The sequence below is a fragment of the Symsagittifera roscoffensis genome, chromosome 1, assembly GCF_963678635.1.
Source record: "Symsagittifera roscoffensis chromosome 1, txSymRosc1.1, whole genome shotgun sequence".
Classification (NCBI taxonomy): domain Eukaryota; kingdom Metazoa; phylum Xenacoelomorpha; order Acoela; family Convolutidae; genus Symsagittifera; species Symsagittifera roscoffensis.
The window spans coordinates 78,320,331-78,339,887 of NC_087062.1; the positions used below are offsets into that span (position 1 = coordinate 78,320,331).

General features: G+C 35.1%; 2 protein-coding genes across 2 annotated transcripts in view; one reads left to right on the forward strand and one right to left on the reverse strand.

Moving 5' to 3' along the window:
- The window catches only part of LOC134849916 (UDP-N-acetylglucosamine transferase subunit ALG13 homolog), a 342,028-nt gene that overhangs the window by 310,904 nt on the left and 11,567 nt on the right, over positions 1–19,557 (reverse strand). The window lies entirely within an intron of this gene.
- On the forward strand, positions 15,243–16,927 carry LOC134840033 (uncharacterized). Its single transcript, XM_063855664.1, has 3 exons — positions 15,243–15,471; positions 16,447–16,659; positions 16,880–16,927. The coding sequence occupies exons 1-3, from the start codon at positions 15,247–15,249 to the stop codon at positions 16,925–16,927; spliced, it is 486 nt and encodes a 161-aa protein (XP_063711734.1). The 5' UTR covers positions 15,243–15,246.

Sequence of the window (19,557 nt, forward strand, 5' to 3'; positions counted from 1 at the left end):
GATTGATAGGAAATGATTGGTTTAAATTGGAAGCACTCAATCTTACTTTCAATTGCCTTGATTTGTCTAATTTTCAGGCTAGTTTGTTAGCATTTAACCCAAACACTTATATTGTTCAAATCATTTTGAACTTATAAAGCTGTGCATCCTAGTTCACTTAATTTTGTATCGTTTGCGAATAGAAACACTTCAGTGTTTTTACATGCACTAGGAAGATCGCTTATATAGATAAGGAACAACAGAGGACCTAAAATTGAGCCCTGTGGCCCTACGCAAACATTGTTTCCTCCAAGAACTTTTTCTAGGTATTTCTACACGCTGTTGACGATTACTTAGATAACTGCTCAACCAGTCTGATGCTTTGCTTCTGATTCCGTAAACTTTCAATTTTTGAATTAGCAAGTTATGATCAATAGTATCAAGTTTTTTGAGATCCAAGAAAAAATTGATTTTTTGCAATTTTTTTCATGTCTTAACCTTTCAATTACCTCTACTAAGGCATCAATAGTACTATGCTTAGTTCTGAATCCAAACTATTGATTATAAAACAAAAATTGAATTTCTCGAAATATGCATATGCTCTGTTGTTCATTACTCGCTCATAAACCTTACTCAAATATATTAAGTATAGTTAAACCCATGCTTAAAAAATTTTTTTTGATTTGTTCCACCACAGTCGAAGGTGAAGGATGCTCGGTGATAACGCATCATGAGGAAAGACTGGGATTTGATAATGAACTCGATTGTTTTCCTTTAAGCTCATTGAGCAGTTTGAAAGTTTATCTGGAGTCTACGTTACTTTTATTGAATTTAAGGTCTTTTTAGCAGTTTTTATTTCTTTTAACTGTTGCCTCGCTCGCTGAAATTGGTATAAATTGTTCATATCGCTCAATTTTGTGCAATTTATTTCTCTCGGTTCTGAAGTTTTTTATTCGATTTGTAAACCATGGAGGTATTTTTTCTGTATGTTTTTGCTGTATAATAGGTGCATATTCATTGAGTGTGTTTTGAAAAAGCCGATGAAGTTTGTCAAAGCTTTTATAAGTACTTGATATTTTAGGATCTTCTAAAAAATGATTGAGCAAACAATTTAAATTCTAAATGTTAATGTTTTATTATGAGAATTCAACCGAGCGAGTAAAAATATCTGTAGGTATTTTGGGTGCTTATTCTACGAGTGATCAATGAAAACTAATTTTTTTGTGCAATATTTTTGAATGTACAGCATCTTGACTGTAGATCATCATTTGCAAACACAGGTGGTATATGCAAATTCAGGTTCGATTGCTTGATTGCAGGGGTGGATCTAGGGTTTTCTCGAGGCGGAGGGGGATGATCGAAAATTAGGGCAACATTTTTTTAGGGTCGACAAAATTGATTTTCCGAATTCTCCCAAAGCACTAAAAAGACCCTGTTTTGGCCAAATATTTTTGCGCCGCAGCCAAAATTTTAGAAAAAAAGGAGTTTTGTAGGCACTTTTTGAAAAATTTTAACCAAAAGGTCTAGTTTTTTTGGCGCGCGCTTCCCCCTCAACATAAGTCTATTTTGGCGCCAAAGGCGCCTTTACAAAATTTTTAGGGTCAGTCAGTCAAAAATAGATATTAGGATATCTCAAAATAGTACAAATGGGGACCTTTTGGGTCGGCAGGGGATCATATCCCCTGCCGAGCTGATCTCTGAGAACAAAATGGCGAAGCTTACAATCGATTCCATTTTGAGTTGCTATTTTTCTGAAACATGTTGAATTTGTGTTTGAAATGATAATTTGGAGTATATTCTAATCCCAAATACTTGCAAAAAGATGCAATTTTAACTTCTTTATGATTGATCGGAAATGATTGGTTTAAATTGGAAGCACTCAATCTTACTTTCAATTGCCTTGATTTGTCTAATTTTCAGGCTAGTTTGTTAGCATTTAACCCAAACACTTATATTGTTCAAATCATTTTGAACTTATAAAGCTGTGCATCCTAGTTCACTTAATTTTGTATCGTTTGCGAATAGAAACACTTCAGTGTTTTTACATGCACTAGGAAGATCGCTTATATAGATAAGGAACAACAGAGGACCTAAAATTGAGCCCTGTGGCACTACGCAAACATTGTTTCCTCCAAGAACTTTTTCTAGGTATTTCTACACGCTGTTGACGATTACTTAGATAACTGCTCAACCAGTCTGATGCTTTGCTTCTAATTCCGTAAACTTTCAATTTTTGAATTAGCAAGTTATCATCAATAGTATCAAGCTTTTTGAGATCCAAGAAAAAATTGATTTTTTGCAATTTTTTTCATGTCTTAACCTTTCAATTACCTCTACTAAGGCATCAATAGTACTATGCGTAGTTCTGAATCCAAACTATTGATTATAAAACAAAAATTGAATTTCTCGAAATATGCATATGCTCTATTGTTCATTACTCGCTCATAAACCTTACTCAAATATATTAAGTATAGTTAAACCCATGCTTACAAAAAATATTTTGATTTGTTCCACCACAGTCGAAGGTGAAGGATGCTCGGTGATAACGCATCATGAGGAAAGACTGGGATTTGATAATGAACTCGATTTTTTTCCTTTAAGCTCATTGAGCAGTTTGAAAGTTTGTCCGGAGTCTACGTTACTTTTATTGAATTTAAGGTCTTTTTAGCAGTTTTTATTTCTTTTAACTGTTGCCTCGCTCGCTGAAATTGGTATAAATTGTTCATATCGCTCAATTTTTTTCAATTTATTTCTCTCGGTTCTGAAGTTTTTTATTCGATTTGTAAACCGTGGAGGTATTTTTTCTGTATGTTTTTGCTGTATCATAGGTGCATATTCATTGAGTGTGTTTTGAAAAAGCCGATGAAGTTTGTCAAAGCTTTTATAAGTACTTGATATTTTAGGATCTTCTAAAAAAATGATTGAGCAAACAATTTAAATTCTAAATGTTGATATTTTATTATGAGAATTCAACCGAGCGAGTAAAAATATCTGTAGGTATTTTGGGTGCTTATTCTACGAGTGATCAATGAAAACTAATTTTTTTTGTGCAATATTTTTGAATGTACAGCATCTTGACTGTAGATCATCATTTGCAAACACAGGTGGTATATGCAAATTCAGGTTCGATTGCTTGATTGCAGGGGTGGATCTAGGGTTTTCTCGAGGCGGAGGCGGATGATCGAAAATTAGTGCAACATTTTTTTAGGGTCGACCAAATTGATTTTCCGAATTCTCCCAAAGCACTAAAAAGACCCTGTTTTGGCCAAATATTTTTGCGCCGCAGCCAAAATTTTAGAAAAAAAGGAGTTTTGTAGGCACTTTTTGAAAAATTTTAACCAAAAGGTCTAGTTTTTTTGGCGCGCGCTTCCCCCTCAACATAAGTCTTTTTTGGCGCCAAAGGCGCCTTTACAAAAATTTTAGGGTCAGTCAGTCAAAAATAGATATTAGGATATCTCAAAATAGTACAAATGGGGACCTTTTGGGTCGGCAGGGGATCATATCCCCTGCCGAGCTGATCTCTGAGAACAAAATGGCGAAGCTTACAATCGATTCCATTTTGAGTTGCTATTTTTCTGAAACATGTTGAATTTGTGTTTGAAATGATAATTTGGAGTATATTCTAATCCCAAATACTTGCAAAAAGATGCAATTTTAACGTCTTTATGATTGATAGGAAATGATTGGTTTAAATTGCAAGCACTCAATCTTACTTTCAATTGCCTTGATTTGTCTAATTTTCAGGCTAGTTTGTTAGCATTTAACCCAAACACTTATATTGTTCAAATCATTTTGAACTTATAAAGCTGTGCATCCTAGTTCACTTAATTTTGTATCGTTCGCGAATAGAAACACTTCAGTGTTTTTACATGCACTAGGAAGATCGCTTATATAGATAAGGAACAACAGAGGACCTAAAATTGAGCCCTGTGGCACTACGCAAACATTGTTTCCTCCAAGAACTTTTTCTAGGTATTTCTACACGCTGTTGACGATTACTTAGATAACTGCTCAACCAGTCTGATGCTTTGCTTCTGATTCCGTAAACTTTCAATTTTTGAATTAGCAAGTTATGATCAATAGTATCAAGCTTTTTGAGATCCAAGAAAAAATTGATTTTTTGCATTTTTTTTCATGTCTTAACCTTTCAATTACCTCTACTAAGGCATCAATAGTACAATGCTTAGTTCTGAATCCAAACTATTGATTATAAAACAAAAATTGAATTTCTCGAAATATGCATATGCTCTATTGTTCATTACTCGCTCATAAACCTTACTCAAATATATTAAGTATAGTTAAACCCATGCTTACAAAAAATTTTTTGATTTGTTCCACCACAGTCGAAGGTGAAGGATGCTCAGTGATAACGCATCATGAGGAAAGACTGGGATTTGATAATGAACTCGATTGTTTTCCTTTAAGCTCATTGAGCAGTTTGAAAGTTTGTCCGGAGTCTACGTTACTTTTATTGAATTTAAGGTCTTTTTAGCAGTTTTTATTTCTTTTAACTGTTGCCTCGCTCGCTGAAATTGGTATAAATTGTTCATATCGCTCAATTTTGTGCAATTTATTTCTCTCGGTTCTGAAGTTTTTTATTCGATTTGTAAACCATGGAGGTATTTTTTCTGTATGTTTTTGCTGTATAATAGGTGCATATTCATTGAGTGTGTTTTGAAAAAGCCGATGAAGTTTGTCAAAGCTTTTATAAGTACTTGATATTTTAGGATCTTATAAACGATGATTGAGCAAAAATAAGAACTTGTCAACTAGATCGGAAGATTTCGAAAAGGAGGTATCTCTGAAAATTTCAAGGCCTACTTCCAACTTTTGTTTTATTGGAAAACTTAGACTAAAAGGAAAATGATCAGAAAACTCTTGGTGTTCAAGGACGTTTACATGTGCATTATCTATATCTCTCACTGCAAAATGATCGAGACAAGTTTTTAGATTCTGATGACACTCGGGTTGCCTCTTTGACAAGAGAATCAAAACCAAATGAGTATAACGTGTTCGTGTAATTTGCAATCATCAAATTGTTTTTTATCTATATTGAAATCTCCGCATACAATCTGTGTTATTTGAGATGATGTGCACTCGAGAAAGGTATCTAAATTTTCCAAAAAATCATGTTTATTTATTCTTGGAGGGTTATATTTTACCGCTATGACGAATTGGAAACCTAGGTGTGAGATTTTCACCGATAAAGCCTCTTCAATAACTATCGGCAATTCTTCATCAATGTTGATCCCCTTCAGGGCTTAAATCATTACACCTCCACCTCACAATTCACTCTGTATTGACTATACTCTGTATTGATCATGACCTTTTATAAGTAAAGCGTTGGAATCATCTTGAGTATTTAACCATGTTTCAGTTATACATAATATTGACAGCGGAGATTCAAGACAATATAAAAGTGCTTCCAAGTCTTCAACATGTTTCTTAAGGGACGTAGCGTTAATGAGTAGCACAGAAATTACAGCAGATCTGTTTTTAATCGGATCCATTTTCAACTGGAAAGGGAGTTTCTTTGTGAGGGGATGACTTTCTAGCAATTTGAACAGCAGCTTGAATAGCATTAACAATGGCTGGTACAAGAGCATTTATATGGTCATTAGCTTGATTACTTTGATTTGTTTCTTCAAGTGGTGAGTGCATGAATTTTCTCTTTGGTCTCAGAACGCTCCTTCCTGATTCGGGTTTTCTTTGCAGCGGTGGTGGTAACTTAGGGGTTTCGGTTGTTTCGGCCCTTGTTCGATAACTTACGGTAGTGTCTGCTTCCATTAATAATTCTTCCGGATATTTATCTGCTACGCTTCTTTGGGGGAGAAAAGATTTAAGCTCATTGCTGGAATTCACTTGAACAGGGTCTTGTGAGAAGCTACTGTTCTTACGGGCGTATATATTTTTGTGTAAACTAGTAATCCCAATTGTCTAGCTTGTTCTAATTTTCGGTATCTAGGGGCTAGGCATTCCTCGACCATGATAGCAAGATTTCTCAATTTTCGAACATTTTCAGCCATCTTTTCCTTCACACTACATCTCTATCCGAATGAAATATGAATTTAACGATCACTGGTGATCGTGAGTTTTAATTCAAAGGGTGACAGACAGCTATATTTTTGATGGTAAGATTGACTTTCAGATAGTGACGCATAAAATTGAGTATGTCTGACGTCGGGTTTTCACCATAGTCAAGGTTTACAAAAAGTAAGCAAAGTTTTCTTGAATACTTCTCTACTTCTACAACCCGTTCGGATATTTCGTTTATATGGTTGGAATTTTCAACAACTTTTTCTCGTATTTGACCGTGTTCGTTTTCTAGAATTGCTATTTTCCGCTGTTGAAGTTCGATTATTTCAATAAGTTTTTGGAAAAGAAAACTCTGTGCCTCTCCTTCGAATCCGGTTTTGATTGATTTGTGATATAACATTTCTATCTTCCATCTCTGTTTAATAAGTTTATCACAACAATTAGGCTAAACTAAATGGAAATTAAAACGGTTCGAAATCTTCGCCTTTTACGTTAACGATTTCAATAAATAAAGTTGACTTTATACTGGATTCAGCTGTTTTGACATGTCTATAAAATTAACAGGAGTTGTCAACTTGTGATCTCGCACGATTCTTTTTTCAAAAACAAACTATTTGGACAACATCAACTGAATTCACCCATTTTTGTTCCGACCACTGAAATTGGGAGGAGTTTTGACGTGTTGTCAATTAGGCATGTTGCTAGTCACAACAAACATGGTTCCTGTATCCAAAAATAGAAGCTGAAATGGTAAAAAAAAGGTGATTTTTACGCTGTAAAGGCTTTGTTTGTCTGAATACTAATGCCTGGCAATTATTGCCTCTAGGGTCATGTATGGGGGATAAATTTGTCAAATTAGCTATAAAAACAGGGGTTCTGACGTTGAAGATGTATATTATATCAATAATTACCTTCGGCTAAATATATTTTGCGAATTTTTTAAATGGTCGTTCTCGCGTAGCTTAATGTCCGTTTGCATGGTACGAGTTGGGGGGTGTCTGAGGGCATAAAAAGATAATGTTTTTACTGAAAAATGATTTTTATCTATTGTAAAATAGGCTAGGTTTTATGATTCCCGTTGGCTAACACGCCGTCTGCGAAAGCTTAATAGACTTTCTGCGAATGGATGGAGGGATCAGGATGAATTTGAAAATAATGATTCCCTGTGGTAAAATTGTCATTTTTTCATGATTCCATTCATTCGGTTGGAAGACCTGCGAAACGGTTGTCCTCTAGATTTGTTTGTTGCTTAAATGGCGATTGTTTGATGCCAGCCGGATGTGTCGATCTGATGACTTGAAATTATCACATTTTGATTAAAATCACGAAGAAGTTTCCTCTGATAGAATTGACGTCTTATTATTAATTTTTCACTCTTAAGTCCTCTAATTCTACGGCTTGATTGACCTATGAAGACCTTTTAACTATGAAAAACAGCCAGCGTTAACTTATGCATAACCTGTAATTGCAAATACAAAAGCTTTTTTTTCGAACTCTTTTTTCTGCAAACTAGTTTCATGTGAAGTTGGGTATCAGCATAGTTGCCTCTTGTTATTGGCTCTCATCTATTGCCGAACAATAAATACAGTTAAATAATTCTCGCATGTGTGAGAGAACCGAAATGTTAACAGTCTTTTTCTAAGAAAAGCTAACAAGACTTCAAATCCCGTTCTTGTTTTAATTTTATCCCCCTACTCGCTATATTATGTGCTAATTGTTATATTTGTTCCTACTTTCGAAGAAAATGACGGAATATTGATGTTTGGTCTTTTTTTTATTCAGTCAAGCTGTTTAATTAAGCGTTTTTGACGAAACTTTTTTATACCATCTGTCCTGAGCTCAAATTTTTTAAGCAAAAGATTTTTAAATGAAAATACGGGGTTTTCAAAATTGGGAATTTGGCCAATTGGATAACGCGCTCTATTTTTCGTTCTTAAAACACGCTTCAATGGCAATTAAATTGTTTCAAATTGAAATGAGGCCAACAACTTGGTCTAAGCAATACGATACCAAACGCTAAATTCATCTCTTTCATTCAAAGAAAGTGCGGAACTTTTACGCTTGAGGTGATTTTTATTAATTCAGTTAAATTTTGGAGATCTAGATAAAATTTTAAACACCCGCTTGAAGACATCGACACCCTGAGTTCAGTTTGACAAAATTTATATCTATTTTTTTTTATCTCCGGGTATTTTTCTTGCTTGAAAACTGACAGTTTGACAATGCTCTCGACTTTACAGGGGCTTAAAGATTTTTTTTTGATGCTGAAAGCTAACTATCCCGAACTACAAAATCGTTCCAAATTGAATTGAGGCAAGCTTATTGGTCGTAAAAATGGCGTACGACTCAAGTTTTACGGTTATTTTTTGTTCTAAGTTGGCGTAAGAAATGTACACTAATCTTTGTCTCAAATTTCTGTCCTAAATTGATACTGTCCAAATTTATTGGTTTTTCAATATTTTCGAGACCAAAAACTATTCGATACCGAGTAAGGGGCAGTCGGAGCATTCAGGGCTTTGCATTCATATACAAGCTTTGTCAGAAGATCTTCTGCAGTGAGCTGCAAAGCCTAGGGTCGGGTAGAAAACCCTGAAAGTTTTGGATTTTTATTAAGAGGGAGAGTCTGGTTGTTAAAAAAGACATTTGGAGTTTTGTTAAAATCTTCGTTGTAAGATGAAAGCAATGTAATTAATCCTTGAGAGGACGCAAATGCTCGCTTACGCGGGGTGAAAAATTAAAAAAAAAAGGTGGTGCAAATAACCATTAAGTGAGCGTATGCTACTTCAAAGTCGGTGCTTTGAGCGAAAAGAAGGAAATCATCTGCGTATGAGGGGTGCCAGAAATTTTTTGGGCGGAAGGGTGTCATGGACGTATTTATTTTCTAAATCGGTGGTCAAACAGAGCCATGGGGAACTCCACAATAAAAAATTTTATGGGGGAATACTTGGTTGTTGAAATTAGTGGTGGCTTGTCGGTAACATAAACTTCTGCTCAACCACCGAACAATACCTCTTGACAGCGGTTTTATCAAAAAGGCATTTGTATTCCACCTCCAAGCATTCACCCCTCTTAACAGTCCTTTCCCAGAACCAACAGCTCAAAGCTTTCCTAACTTTAGTCTGGTTACAGTAGTTTTTTAAACAAGTACCTCGCCCGCTTAGACAACCAAGTTTTACCCCACACGAGTTGCCATAGTTTTAACGGCCCCAAAAATCCTTCCCCTTTTGCTATCGCAGACCTGTGGTTTAAGGCCGGTGGAAGTAGCGAAAGTCCTTAGCCTGGAGATGGATGAGCAGAACCCGCCCAACAAAGAAAGAAAAAGAAAGAAAGAAAGACTAGTAAGCTTTTCTCCGTTGCTAATTTAACATTCAGTTGTCTGACAGGTTTGGCTAGAATAAATTTCTATCGAGACATATGAAAATTAAATTTTTGGTAGACCTAGTTCTTTCAATTTTTTCGGCATCTTATGTTTTTTCAAGTTTGTTCTCTTGCAAATGGTGCGAAGCTCTGTTTTGCCTCTGTGTGATAGTTTTTTTTTATTGCAAATCGCTGAGCTACAATTTGCATGTTTGAGCTTAATGATGCGTGCGACTTAGTATTTGAAATTTTTGCTTGCTTAATTAACGGTTTATTTTTTGCTAGCTGACCAGCTAGCAAAGCTCAAGCATCTGAATTGGATCATTGTTAATTAGTCTTGTCTGATTTTCAACGCTAATGATTGTTTAAATCAAAATCGATTCTCCGGGTTATTCTTTGGCACAGAGTTTTTCCGCAATGCCATGCCTTAGAGCGCGTTAATGATCTGTCTTAGAAGCGTAAGCAGGGGCAAGATGATTTGCACAAAGAAAAGCTGACTTATCATGCTTAAAGGAAGAATGGTCTTCTCCTGAAAATTGTGTCAGTCGAATGACCGAATTGGCTGAGATTATTGAATCTAATGTGTGATGCATACTGCAAACTAAATCTATGCAAATAAAATGAAATAAGCGCGGCCATAAAATCTGATATATTTGCGTAACTGTCTCATGCGTAATGGTGGTTTGATCTGCATTATAGTGAGTGATAACCGCCTCACACAATCCAGAAGAATTTTGAGAATATATTCATCGAAAATTACCATGAACTAATTCCGTTGATGGGAAAAAACTAGCCATCTGTCTTCAATCGCCTGGAGTTAAAAAGAGCGATTGACAAATTTATTGCAAAAATTGAACGCTTCTGATGAAAGTTTAATTCGACCGGTAATTCAAAAAATTGCTCGCGCAGCTCCAATCTGGGTTTTCAACTTTTACCCGCCTTGAAATTTCAATATAATTAATTTCCGGGTGCTCTCTACCTCGTTTACCATCGAGAAAAATTTTAGGTTTCTACACAGAGAGGAAGCGCCGACGTCCGGTATGAAGATGCGTTCACTGAGAAGGGTGATTCTTCTTCTAAGCTGGTTTTAGCATTAGAGACTAATGATAGTCTAGGCGAGATGCAAGCACCATGACCAGAGAAACGATAATTTTTACGCTCTCTCTCTCTCTCTCTTCATCTCTCAAACATCTTGGTCTCTCAACTTCAATCCTAAGCTCAAAACAAGAGCTGCCAGTGCTTCGTCGTTGAATCTTGGGCTGAAAAGTGGTAAATTTACACATCATGAAATACAGTGTTGATTGAAATTATCCTCGAAATTGAAAATTTTTCTCAAATTGGGTTGACTTTAGACAGAAATGATGATGACTAAACTTGATTGGAATTTAAGTAGAATTTATATGGTGCAATTTATTGTGCAAAATTTGGGTCCAAAGTTTAACCCCAAAAACGACTATGTTGCGCTTTCTTTAGTTTATCAAAAATTACGCCAAAACTATTGCTTCAATTGCTGTTAAAATTATATCAAAGTAAGCCACTTATAGCCCAACAACATTTAAGAACGTTATTATCTCCAAAAATTGGCGCAAAACGTCTCAATTTAATTTAAGTTTAAAAAATTTATATTTTATATAAATACGCTTGCAATACGCAATCATTATCAAGCTGGATTATATATTTTTTCAAGTTCACAATTAGTTAAACAGAATCACATGAATCATTTGATAGCTTGCCTTATTAATGAAGGTAATTTTCATGAAAATGTTGGTACAGTAGTGTGGTGGTAAGGAGCGAGGATATGTCGCGAAAGATCAAGCTTTCGAATCCGAGACTATGCCAGTTTTTCTAATGCGATGAACGTAGTTTTGACTTTTATTAACGTCGCAATTTTTTATATTTTGATTATTTTTTTAATTTTTTTTGGTGAAAATTGATCGAATCCTAATTTTGAAAATGGAATTTAATTATCAGATTTCCCAGCGAAAAAAACCTTTACCAAATGGTCCAGTTGACTCAAATTGGATTTTTTTATCAAGAAAGGGCTAATGATAAATTATTTTTGAATTTCAAAGAGTTTTAAGAAGAAAAAAATTGCGTGAGTGGCAAGATTTGTCAACATAATGAAAACTAAAATTTCTGTTTCAATTTTCTGTTTTTTTTTCCTGAAAATCTACCAAAGCTATCTTAAAGAGCAGTCGGAAATTTTAAGAGTCGATGAACTTAGCTAGGACTCTTATGAAGACTTACATAAGAGTCCTAGCTAAGTTCATCGACTCTTAAAATTTCCGACTGCTCTTTAAGATAGCTTTGGTAGATTTTCAGGAAAAAAAAACAGAAAATTGAAACAGAAATTTTAGTTTTCATTATGTTGACAAATCTTGATTTTTTGAGTGTTTTTTTTTCAAGAAAAACTCTTAATTTCTCTTAAATACAGATGTGCATTCATGCATATTAACGCATTTATGAATGCCCTGAGGTATATGTGCACTTTTTGAGTTCAATTTAAATTAATCTGCTGAAAATGAGGTAAAATTGCACTCTGCAAATACGAAAGTATAAAAGGTCACGAAAAACGGGATGGACTTCTAGTTTCGAAAGTAGAATTTAATTTCCAAATTTCCCAGTTGAATATAATTTGAACTTGTGAATCCAGTTTTCCCAAAATGAGTTAGTTTTATCTAAAAAGTCTCAATAATGAATTCGTCTTGAAATTCGAAGAAGATTGAGCTCAATAATTTTATACTTAGAAATTCGAACGATGAAGTTTTTCAACAAGTTTATTATTGTTCACTTGCATTCATTGACTCTTTTTCAACTGTCTGTTAGCTATCTTCAGGGTTTTCTCCATTACAAACGCATGTGAAATTCAGTTTGGTTTTTGATAGAAACTAATTAATACTTTTGAATCATTTACACTTGCGAGAGCAAGTTTTTTGTAACCGGGAACTAGACTTTTTTCCCGTAAAACACCTTTTTATACAAGTCTTACTTGCTTTTCTTTCGTGCTTTTTTATTACGCAAGTAAAGCATGTGTGTTAGTTAGAACTCTTTTTTCCAACCTAAAACGCAGAAAATGTTGCGACGCAAATATTCTTGCGACAAAATGTGTTCATTTTAAAGGTGTTCCTTTTGATCAATAACCAGCTATTAAGTGCAGCCAATGCTAAGGATATTAGACTATTATAGTACGAATAGCACTTAAGCTTCAAGGTTTCATGGATTTGTAGCGTAGAGGTAGGGAAGGAGATCCGCAACAAATTAAAAGGGTTCGAACCTGGGCAGGGTCGGATGTTTTTAATGAACTTTTTCGTAATCTCGCTAAAATGCGTCCGCTCTTTAAATTGAGGCATGTTAGCTCGTAATTTTTTTTTGTTTTTCAAATTGACTTGTACTGTATGCGTCATAATTGGCTTGCGTCTTTTAGTAATTATGTAGACTCATAATTGGCGTGCGTCACTTAAGAAGTTTCGTAGACTCTAAGTTTTACTCATTCAGTGTTTCCCAGTTTGTTCCCAATTGACCTAGAGGTATATTGCTTGCCTTTGCACCCTTAGGTCTAGGGCACGAGTCCCGGCCGGACCTTGTTTTTTCAGTATGTATGAAATAAATTGTTTTCTGGTATAAATTGAATTGTCGGACTTTTGTCTGTTGATCAATTTTTGTCTGCGAAGTTGCCGCATCACGGTTTTTTCTTGTGCTCTAAGCAGTTTTTAAGAGTAATGAACGTATTGAAGACTCTTATGCAGGTCTTGGTGAGTTTTATGTTTTCAGGAAAAAGTCTAAAAAATTGTTCAAGTTTAATTTTGGTATTTTGTTGTTTGACTGGTGATTTTTTTTTTCAAGTTCAGTGCATTTCCACTGATAACAGGAAGGAAAACTCCATTATCTAACAGATAAAGCGTAAAGATCACGAAAAATGTGATCGAATTCTAGTTTCGAAAGTGGAATTGAATTATCAAATTTGTCAGCGAAATAATGTCTTTATCTAATGATCCAGTTTTCTCAAATTGGGATATTTTCATGAAAAAATTGTCAATTATAATTTGTTCTAGAAATTCAGAGGCTTAAGGTCATCTGTTTTTGTTTCTTTAAATCGAAGTGAACTATTTTCAAAAACAGGTCAGCTTTCTTTGCGTTCATTTCTCTTTTCCAACTGTCAGTTGGCTGTGTTCATTATAGTTGCAAGTGTTGTTGATTGTGATTTTAGGGGACAAAATCCTTTTTTTTCGGATCAACCGGTGTCTGCTCAAAAATTGTCGGCTTTGTTTCCGCTTCGTCATTTTTGTTCCGTTGCTAATTTAAAATTCAAATGTTTTGCCTAGATTGAAATTTCATCGAGACATACGAAAATTTTTAAGAAGACCTAGTTTTTTCAACATTTTTTTATTCTTGTACTTCTATTGCTTTTTTATGTTTGTGTTGTATCGCAAGTGATGCGAAGCTCCGCTTCGCCTCTGTGTAAAATAGAAAATAGACATTTCTTGGCTATGAAAGGAAAGTAAGTTAGATTATAGAAAACTGAGACGCATACCCTTCTTAAATGTTATTGGTTATAGAAGAGGCTCACTTTGATATAATTTTGTCAGCAATTGGAGAAATAGTTTCGGCGTAATTTTTGGTCAACAAAAAAGCCAAAATGGTCATTTTTGGTGTTAAAATTTGGACCCTAATTTCCCAAGTAGGTGAGAGAAAAAATAAATTGGCGAGCAAATTTATGGAAGCGTTTTCTCGAAATATGTTGTTTATTTATAATTTAACGCCATGGAAAGTGAATTAAATAGATCTCGAATATTGGACGCCATTGACAATTTTTGCTGCGTTGCGTTGTCAACCCTAAATTTGATTGAATCACTCTAAGGCCGTGCTATTGCCGTTGCGGGGCGTGATATGAAATGCTTCACAGAGTTACTATGCAATAAATCTTGATGAATTTGCTTCACGGCGAATATTTGCTGAATTTAAATTTTGATTTTGCGCCTGCGATGAATTGTGATGTTGAAAGAAGCACGTGAGGATTGATTGTTGTATCAATCGGATTGTTGAATCAAATTGGTGGGTTTTTGTTTTCACGAAAAAGCCTTAAAATTTTATTTTGATTTTTCACGGTTTGACTGGTAATTTCTTTTCAACTTTAGTGCATTTCCAGTGTAAAAAAAAGGAAGGTTAACCCCCTCGAATAATTTCCAGCAGCATTTGATCGATAGGTTCAATTTTTAAAAATTTTTATAGGTTATACATATCTAATCTATTCCCATTTTTGAATTGAATTTTTGAAATTAAGTTGAAAACGCGATATTTCATTTAAAGATTTTTTGGTCAATTTCCAAGGGCAGGAAATTTAGGGTTTTCAAATTATTATGCAGTTGCAAGCTCTATATCGTTTCCGTTTTTTGGAAAGAGGTTTTAGTTTCTGAAGATTTTAGTTTCTAAACCGTTTTTAGTTTCTAAAGAGGTTTTTTTTACATTTGCCAGCAGCAAGAAAAAAACTTTTTTCTGAAATTAAAAAACAGTGAATTCTTATCACCAGAAACTCAAGCATAAAGAGTTTTTTTAATCAAAGAGCTTCATGGTGATATATTTTTTAAAATCTGAAACTCTTACATTTGAAATCGCTCATTTTTTTTTGTCTCAAGGAGAGCATTGACGCTTTTCAAGAGATCTGATGAATCATCATAAAGTTGTTTTCAGCATTTGCACGGTCAATCGCTCAGTCACTGTTTTTAAAAAGCCAAATCAAAACCAAAAAAAAATCTTCCAAAATTTTTTTGTTTTTGTTCGTACGTTTTGTTTGCAACTCTGTTCAGAGCGGTCCGCACTGTATTTCGCTACTCATGTTCACCTAACATCACTGTCATATATCTTACAGAGTACCGTATGTTTTGTGCATCTACCATGCATAGATGCAGCTGTGCACTGAGCAAGGCGAGGATGCCCAGAATGCTGAGACGACGGAGTATATCAGTGCAAAGCAGTAAAATGTTGGCCAAAAACAACCCCTCTTTAGTGCCCTATGATACACACAACCTCCACAAGGCACTGGTGGGTGCTGGCTTTTCAGAGGAACAGGCAGAAGTAATGAACAATCAGTTAAAATCAGTTGTGAGTTAAGTTTCTCTAATTTTTTTTTGCCCCATTTTTTTGTAATGCAACATTTCGCGCCTCAAACATGTCACCCTTCAATCAATACAGGTCTATTCAATTTTGTCGCTAAAATTTGAATGGGCGTAGAGCGTCCGATATCTAGTTCTTTCTGTAATACAGATTGTTCTATGAAATCAGACAGGTTAAGAGAATTTTAATCTGTTAATAGAATTTGAATCTATTAACAGATTATTAACATAGCTTTTCGCTATCGCCGGCTTTTGAGATTTTTTTTGGAATGTTTTTTGAAAGTGAAATGATTATGCGGCAGTTTATAATAGTGGCTTTAAATTAGATTAATCGGTCGTTTATGTGCTGCGAAAGCAGAAGGTGTAAATTGTTCGTTCTCTAAATTCATTTCATCCTTTCTTCGCTAAATGAGTCAGAACAGCAAAAACTTTGATTTTTTTGGAATCCGAATCACGGCTGAAGGGGTTTTCAATGACATCAGACTAGAAGACTTGCGAGTGTTTGTTGAGATACCATATTTTATATATATATATATATATATATATAAAACACCCGTCCCATAGTTAAAAGGAAAGATATGACAAAGAAATGAAAATTAGCCAGCAAAGTTGGGCACCATATTTTAAGTTAGAATAACTTCACTCTATGCTATGTATGGTTTCCGCTAAAGTTTTTGCTCAATTTTTGATCAAATTTATCGAGCCGATTACCAAAGAGTACCATAATAGTTCTTGTATTTTTAGCTTTCTTTTATTCTCTTGAAAAAAAAAACACTATTTGAGAAGAGCGTCTTTAAAGTTTCCATTTTGCCCGGATAATTTAGCACTGCAGATATACATTTTCGTGCTATTCGTGCATCAATTATTTGTCATTCCTGATAGCAATTGGAGAAATGATTTTTAGTATTTTTCCTTTGCCCTTCTCAGCCACATATATGTGAGGGTCAGTGTGATTGAATTGCAGGTGGTAAGCAGTACAGTGAACTACGAGGAGCACTTCTCACAGCTGGACTCTCTGGCTGAGGATTTGACTCGGAAGGTGGCGAGGATAGAGCAGCTGGAAAAGGAAGTGGCTCTGCTGGAGAAGGGCACTGTGCAGGTGCTGAGGTCGGAGAACCAGAAACTCACAACCGACATCAACGCATTCCACTCCATACTCAAGGAAGACTTACAGAAAGTAAATAGAACAACCTTTTCACAACATGGTCTCAATTAAGGTCAAGATGTTTGTTTTACTCGCACGTTTCGTTGCTATCGGCTCTTAAAATCAGGGAAAATAGCTATTTGCTCAACTTTTGAAAAATAGCGCGTTCAACCTTTAAAGCAATAAGATTACAGAAAGATGATCGGAGATAAACAACTCTTACTTTTTGGCAACGGAAAATTGCGTGCTATAGTACTACGCCAAGGCTTCGTACCATGACATGCTTAGAGTGTTGTTGTAAGGCTCCTAGCACCAGCAAATGCATTTGAAGTTGTTCGATGTCCAATCTCCTTGCTCTTAAACCCATGGTTTTTTTTTTTAATAGTTTTTTTTTTTCACGCAAAATCAGGTACAACAAATAATTATCGGAATGGGGCGACTTTTAAATATTTTGGAAACATTTTCACAGGATCGAGAAAAACCCATTTGAAAAACCGTTTGAAATTTTTGATTTTGAATCAACCTTGAAGTTAAATGTTTTTTTTTCAGCAAAGTTATTTAGCGCCAATTTTGAAATGAAAAATTTCTAACTATTTTACTTTGACTGCCGAATATTCCTGAATTGCAGGTTTCCGTCATATCTCTTCATCACACCACGCTCAAAAAAAACAACTTGAAAAAAGCATACGAAAAAACTTTTTATGTATTTTCTTAAGAAAATGGCGGGAGCCTTCTGTAATACTGCAACCGGCCCTCCTGGTCTTTTATATGTATTTTTGTTCTTTTTGGGGTTATGGGTTTACTAATCCGGAGACGAACTTTAGATCGAAATGTCGTTTCATATGGACTTAAGTCAGTTCCTCATCTCACATTTTTCTTGTTTTTGTACGTTTTTCTGGAAATAAATAATTCTGTTGGTAATGTTTTATAGCGCTGAAAGGATTTAGGGAGTAGAGTAACTTTCTTCTTCTCGATTTGAATTACTTCAAGAAAATTTTATGGGTGGGTCTTTTTCAAGGTTTGTGTTTTTTTGTTTAATAAAACTGTTTAAGTAAGTGTTTTTGACGAAGTTTTTTTATACCATCTGAAATATGTTACTGTCCTGAGTTCAAATTTAGAAGAATTTTCTAAACAATAGTTTTTTTTTCAATAAAAAATATGGGATATCGAAAACTTAGAATAATTAACGCGCTGTAGTTTTGGATCTTATAGCAAGCCAACTACTACTAATGCGTTTATTGTCCGTTTTCCCTTTGCGGCGGGGTTTGGCATTCGAAAAGTGCGTAAACAATGGTACATCTTGTACATAGCTTGACCAAATCCAGCTTTAAGGTGAGGGTATTCTAAATAGCATTCAAGCTTTTTAATTGAATATAATACGCGTTTTTCCATGCCATTCGATCAAGGCAGTCTGTGGGTTTGACGCTTAAAGTCTTCGGGTATTCTTTATTACAATCGATCCAGGGTTTTAGGTTTTCCTGCTGGTCTTTTCACTGGTCTGTTGATTTAAGCATAAGTGTTTCCTGTAATCCTACAGAGAGGTTTTGATATCAGCAATTTTAAAAGAGCTGGATATTGCTTTGGTCTACAAGGTAGTATCACAAGGGCATCTGCGTATAATATATCCCGTGGAACGACAGTTTCTCGTAGGCTCTTCCATTACTATTATAAATAACAATGGACTAAGTGCTGATCTTTGATGCACTCTTTTCGATGTAATTTCTGCCACCCTGGGCAGGCGAATTTCGGTTTTCGACTCACGGTACAGACACAGTATCAGTCGTACCAAAATTTGGGAACTCTGTTGTCTCAGAGCCTATAAAATTACTTCCCTGGGAAGAATGTCGAAATTTTTTTCGATATTTTGTAATGCATGTTTCAGTGTTCGGATGCCTCTGTAGTATCATGATTCCAACGAATCGCGTTTTCTGTTTATAAAATGGAACAGTTTGATTTCGCTCCAATCAGAAGGGATTAAACCAGACTCCCAGACTTCCTTAAAGGCTTCAAAAAGTCCAGCAAGTTCATATTCCTAGGCAAATTTAATCATATCCCAAGTTAGCGCTGTTGGTCCGGGGCTTTTGTACTTTTCATTTCTCTGAGTGCCAGCGCCCCTTGCTGGATAGTGAATTCCTCCAATGGGACAGCCACTGGGGATAGTTTCCGTTTCAAACGGTCTTGTCTCATTTAAAAGATTTTAGTAGTAGCTTTGCCACTGCGAGAGAAGATCATGGTTACAATTCAGGAGTTTACTTATTTTATGAACATTGCTGCAAGCGCATCATTTTGATCATTTTAAATTTGCTTCGTGAGGCGGAACATTTCGAGTCGTCTCTCCGTTTTTGAGAGCTCTTGACACCATTTTTGGCTTGATTCTTTTTTAAGCTTCAGCTACCTACTACATATTTCACGACTGTGTTCGTCTCCAATATATCACCCGGTCTTTTTTATTATTCCCAGACTTTTCCCACTTTTGAGCAAAGTTTTTTTCTTTTTAGATTCTTTTCCTATTTTATGGGGCACCACCATTTTTTCTTTTTCTCGCCTGTTTTTTTGGTTGTGTCGGCACTTACGTTTTTGCTTCTTCTAGATGGATTGCTTTGAAATTTTCCCAGTTTGCCTGTATTAGATTTTTCTCTTGCTTCTTTCTTATTGATTATTCGTTGTTGATTGAGTTTTCTCTTTCATCTAGTATCCACGATTTTTTATTCTTCTAATTGGTTTTGACTTTCGGTGGTAAACGGGAACTTCAAGATAAACAAGTCTGTGTTGAGTACCACATTCTTTGCCCTTGATAGTCTTCAAAGTTTTGACTCATCTTCTCTGCGACACGTGTTAGAATGTAATCAATCTGGATGGAATTTTCTCCACTCTTAAACGTACAGTAACTGTTATCGAAACGTATTTCAAAGAAAATGTTAAGGTTGGCTA

Bases quoted from the DNA above. Each gene is read 5' to 3' on its own strand.
- LOC134840033 (XM_063855664.1), top strand. From the start codon at position 15,247: ATGTTTTGTGCATCTACCATGCATAGATGCAGCTGTGCACTGAGCAAG. The intron at 15,472-16,446 runs GTGAGTTAAGTT...ATTGAATTGCAG, and splicing joins ACAATCAGTTAAAATCAGTT to GTGGTAAGCAGTACAGTGAA. The intron at 16,660-16,879 runs GTAAATAGAACA...TGCGTGCTATAG, and splicing joins TCAAGGAAGACTTACAGAAA to TACTACGCCAAGGCTTCGTA.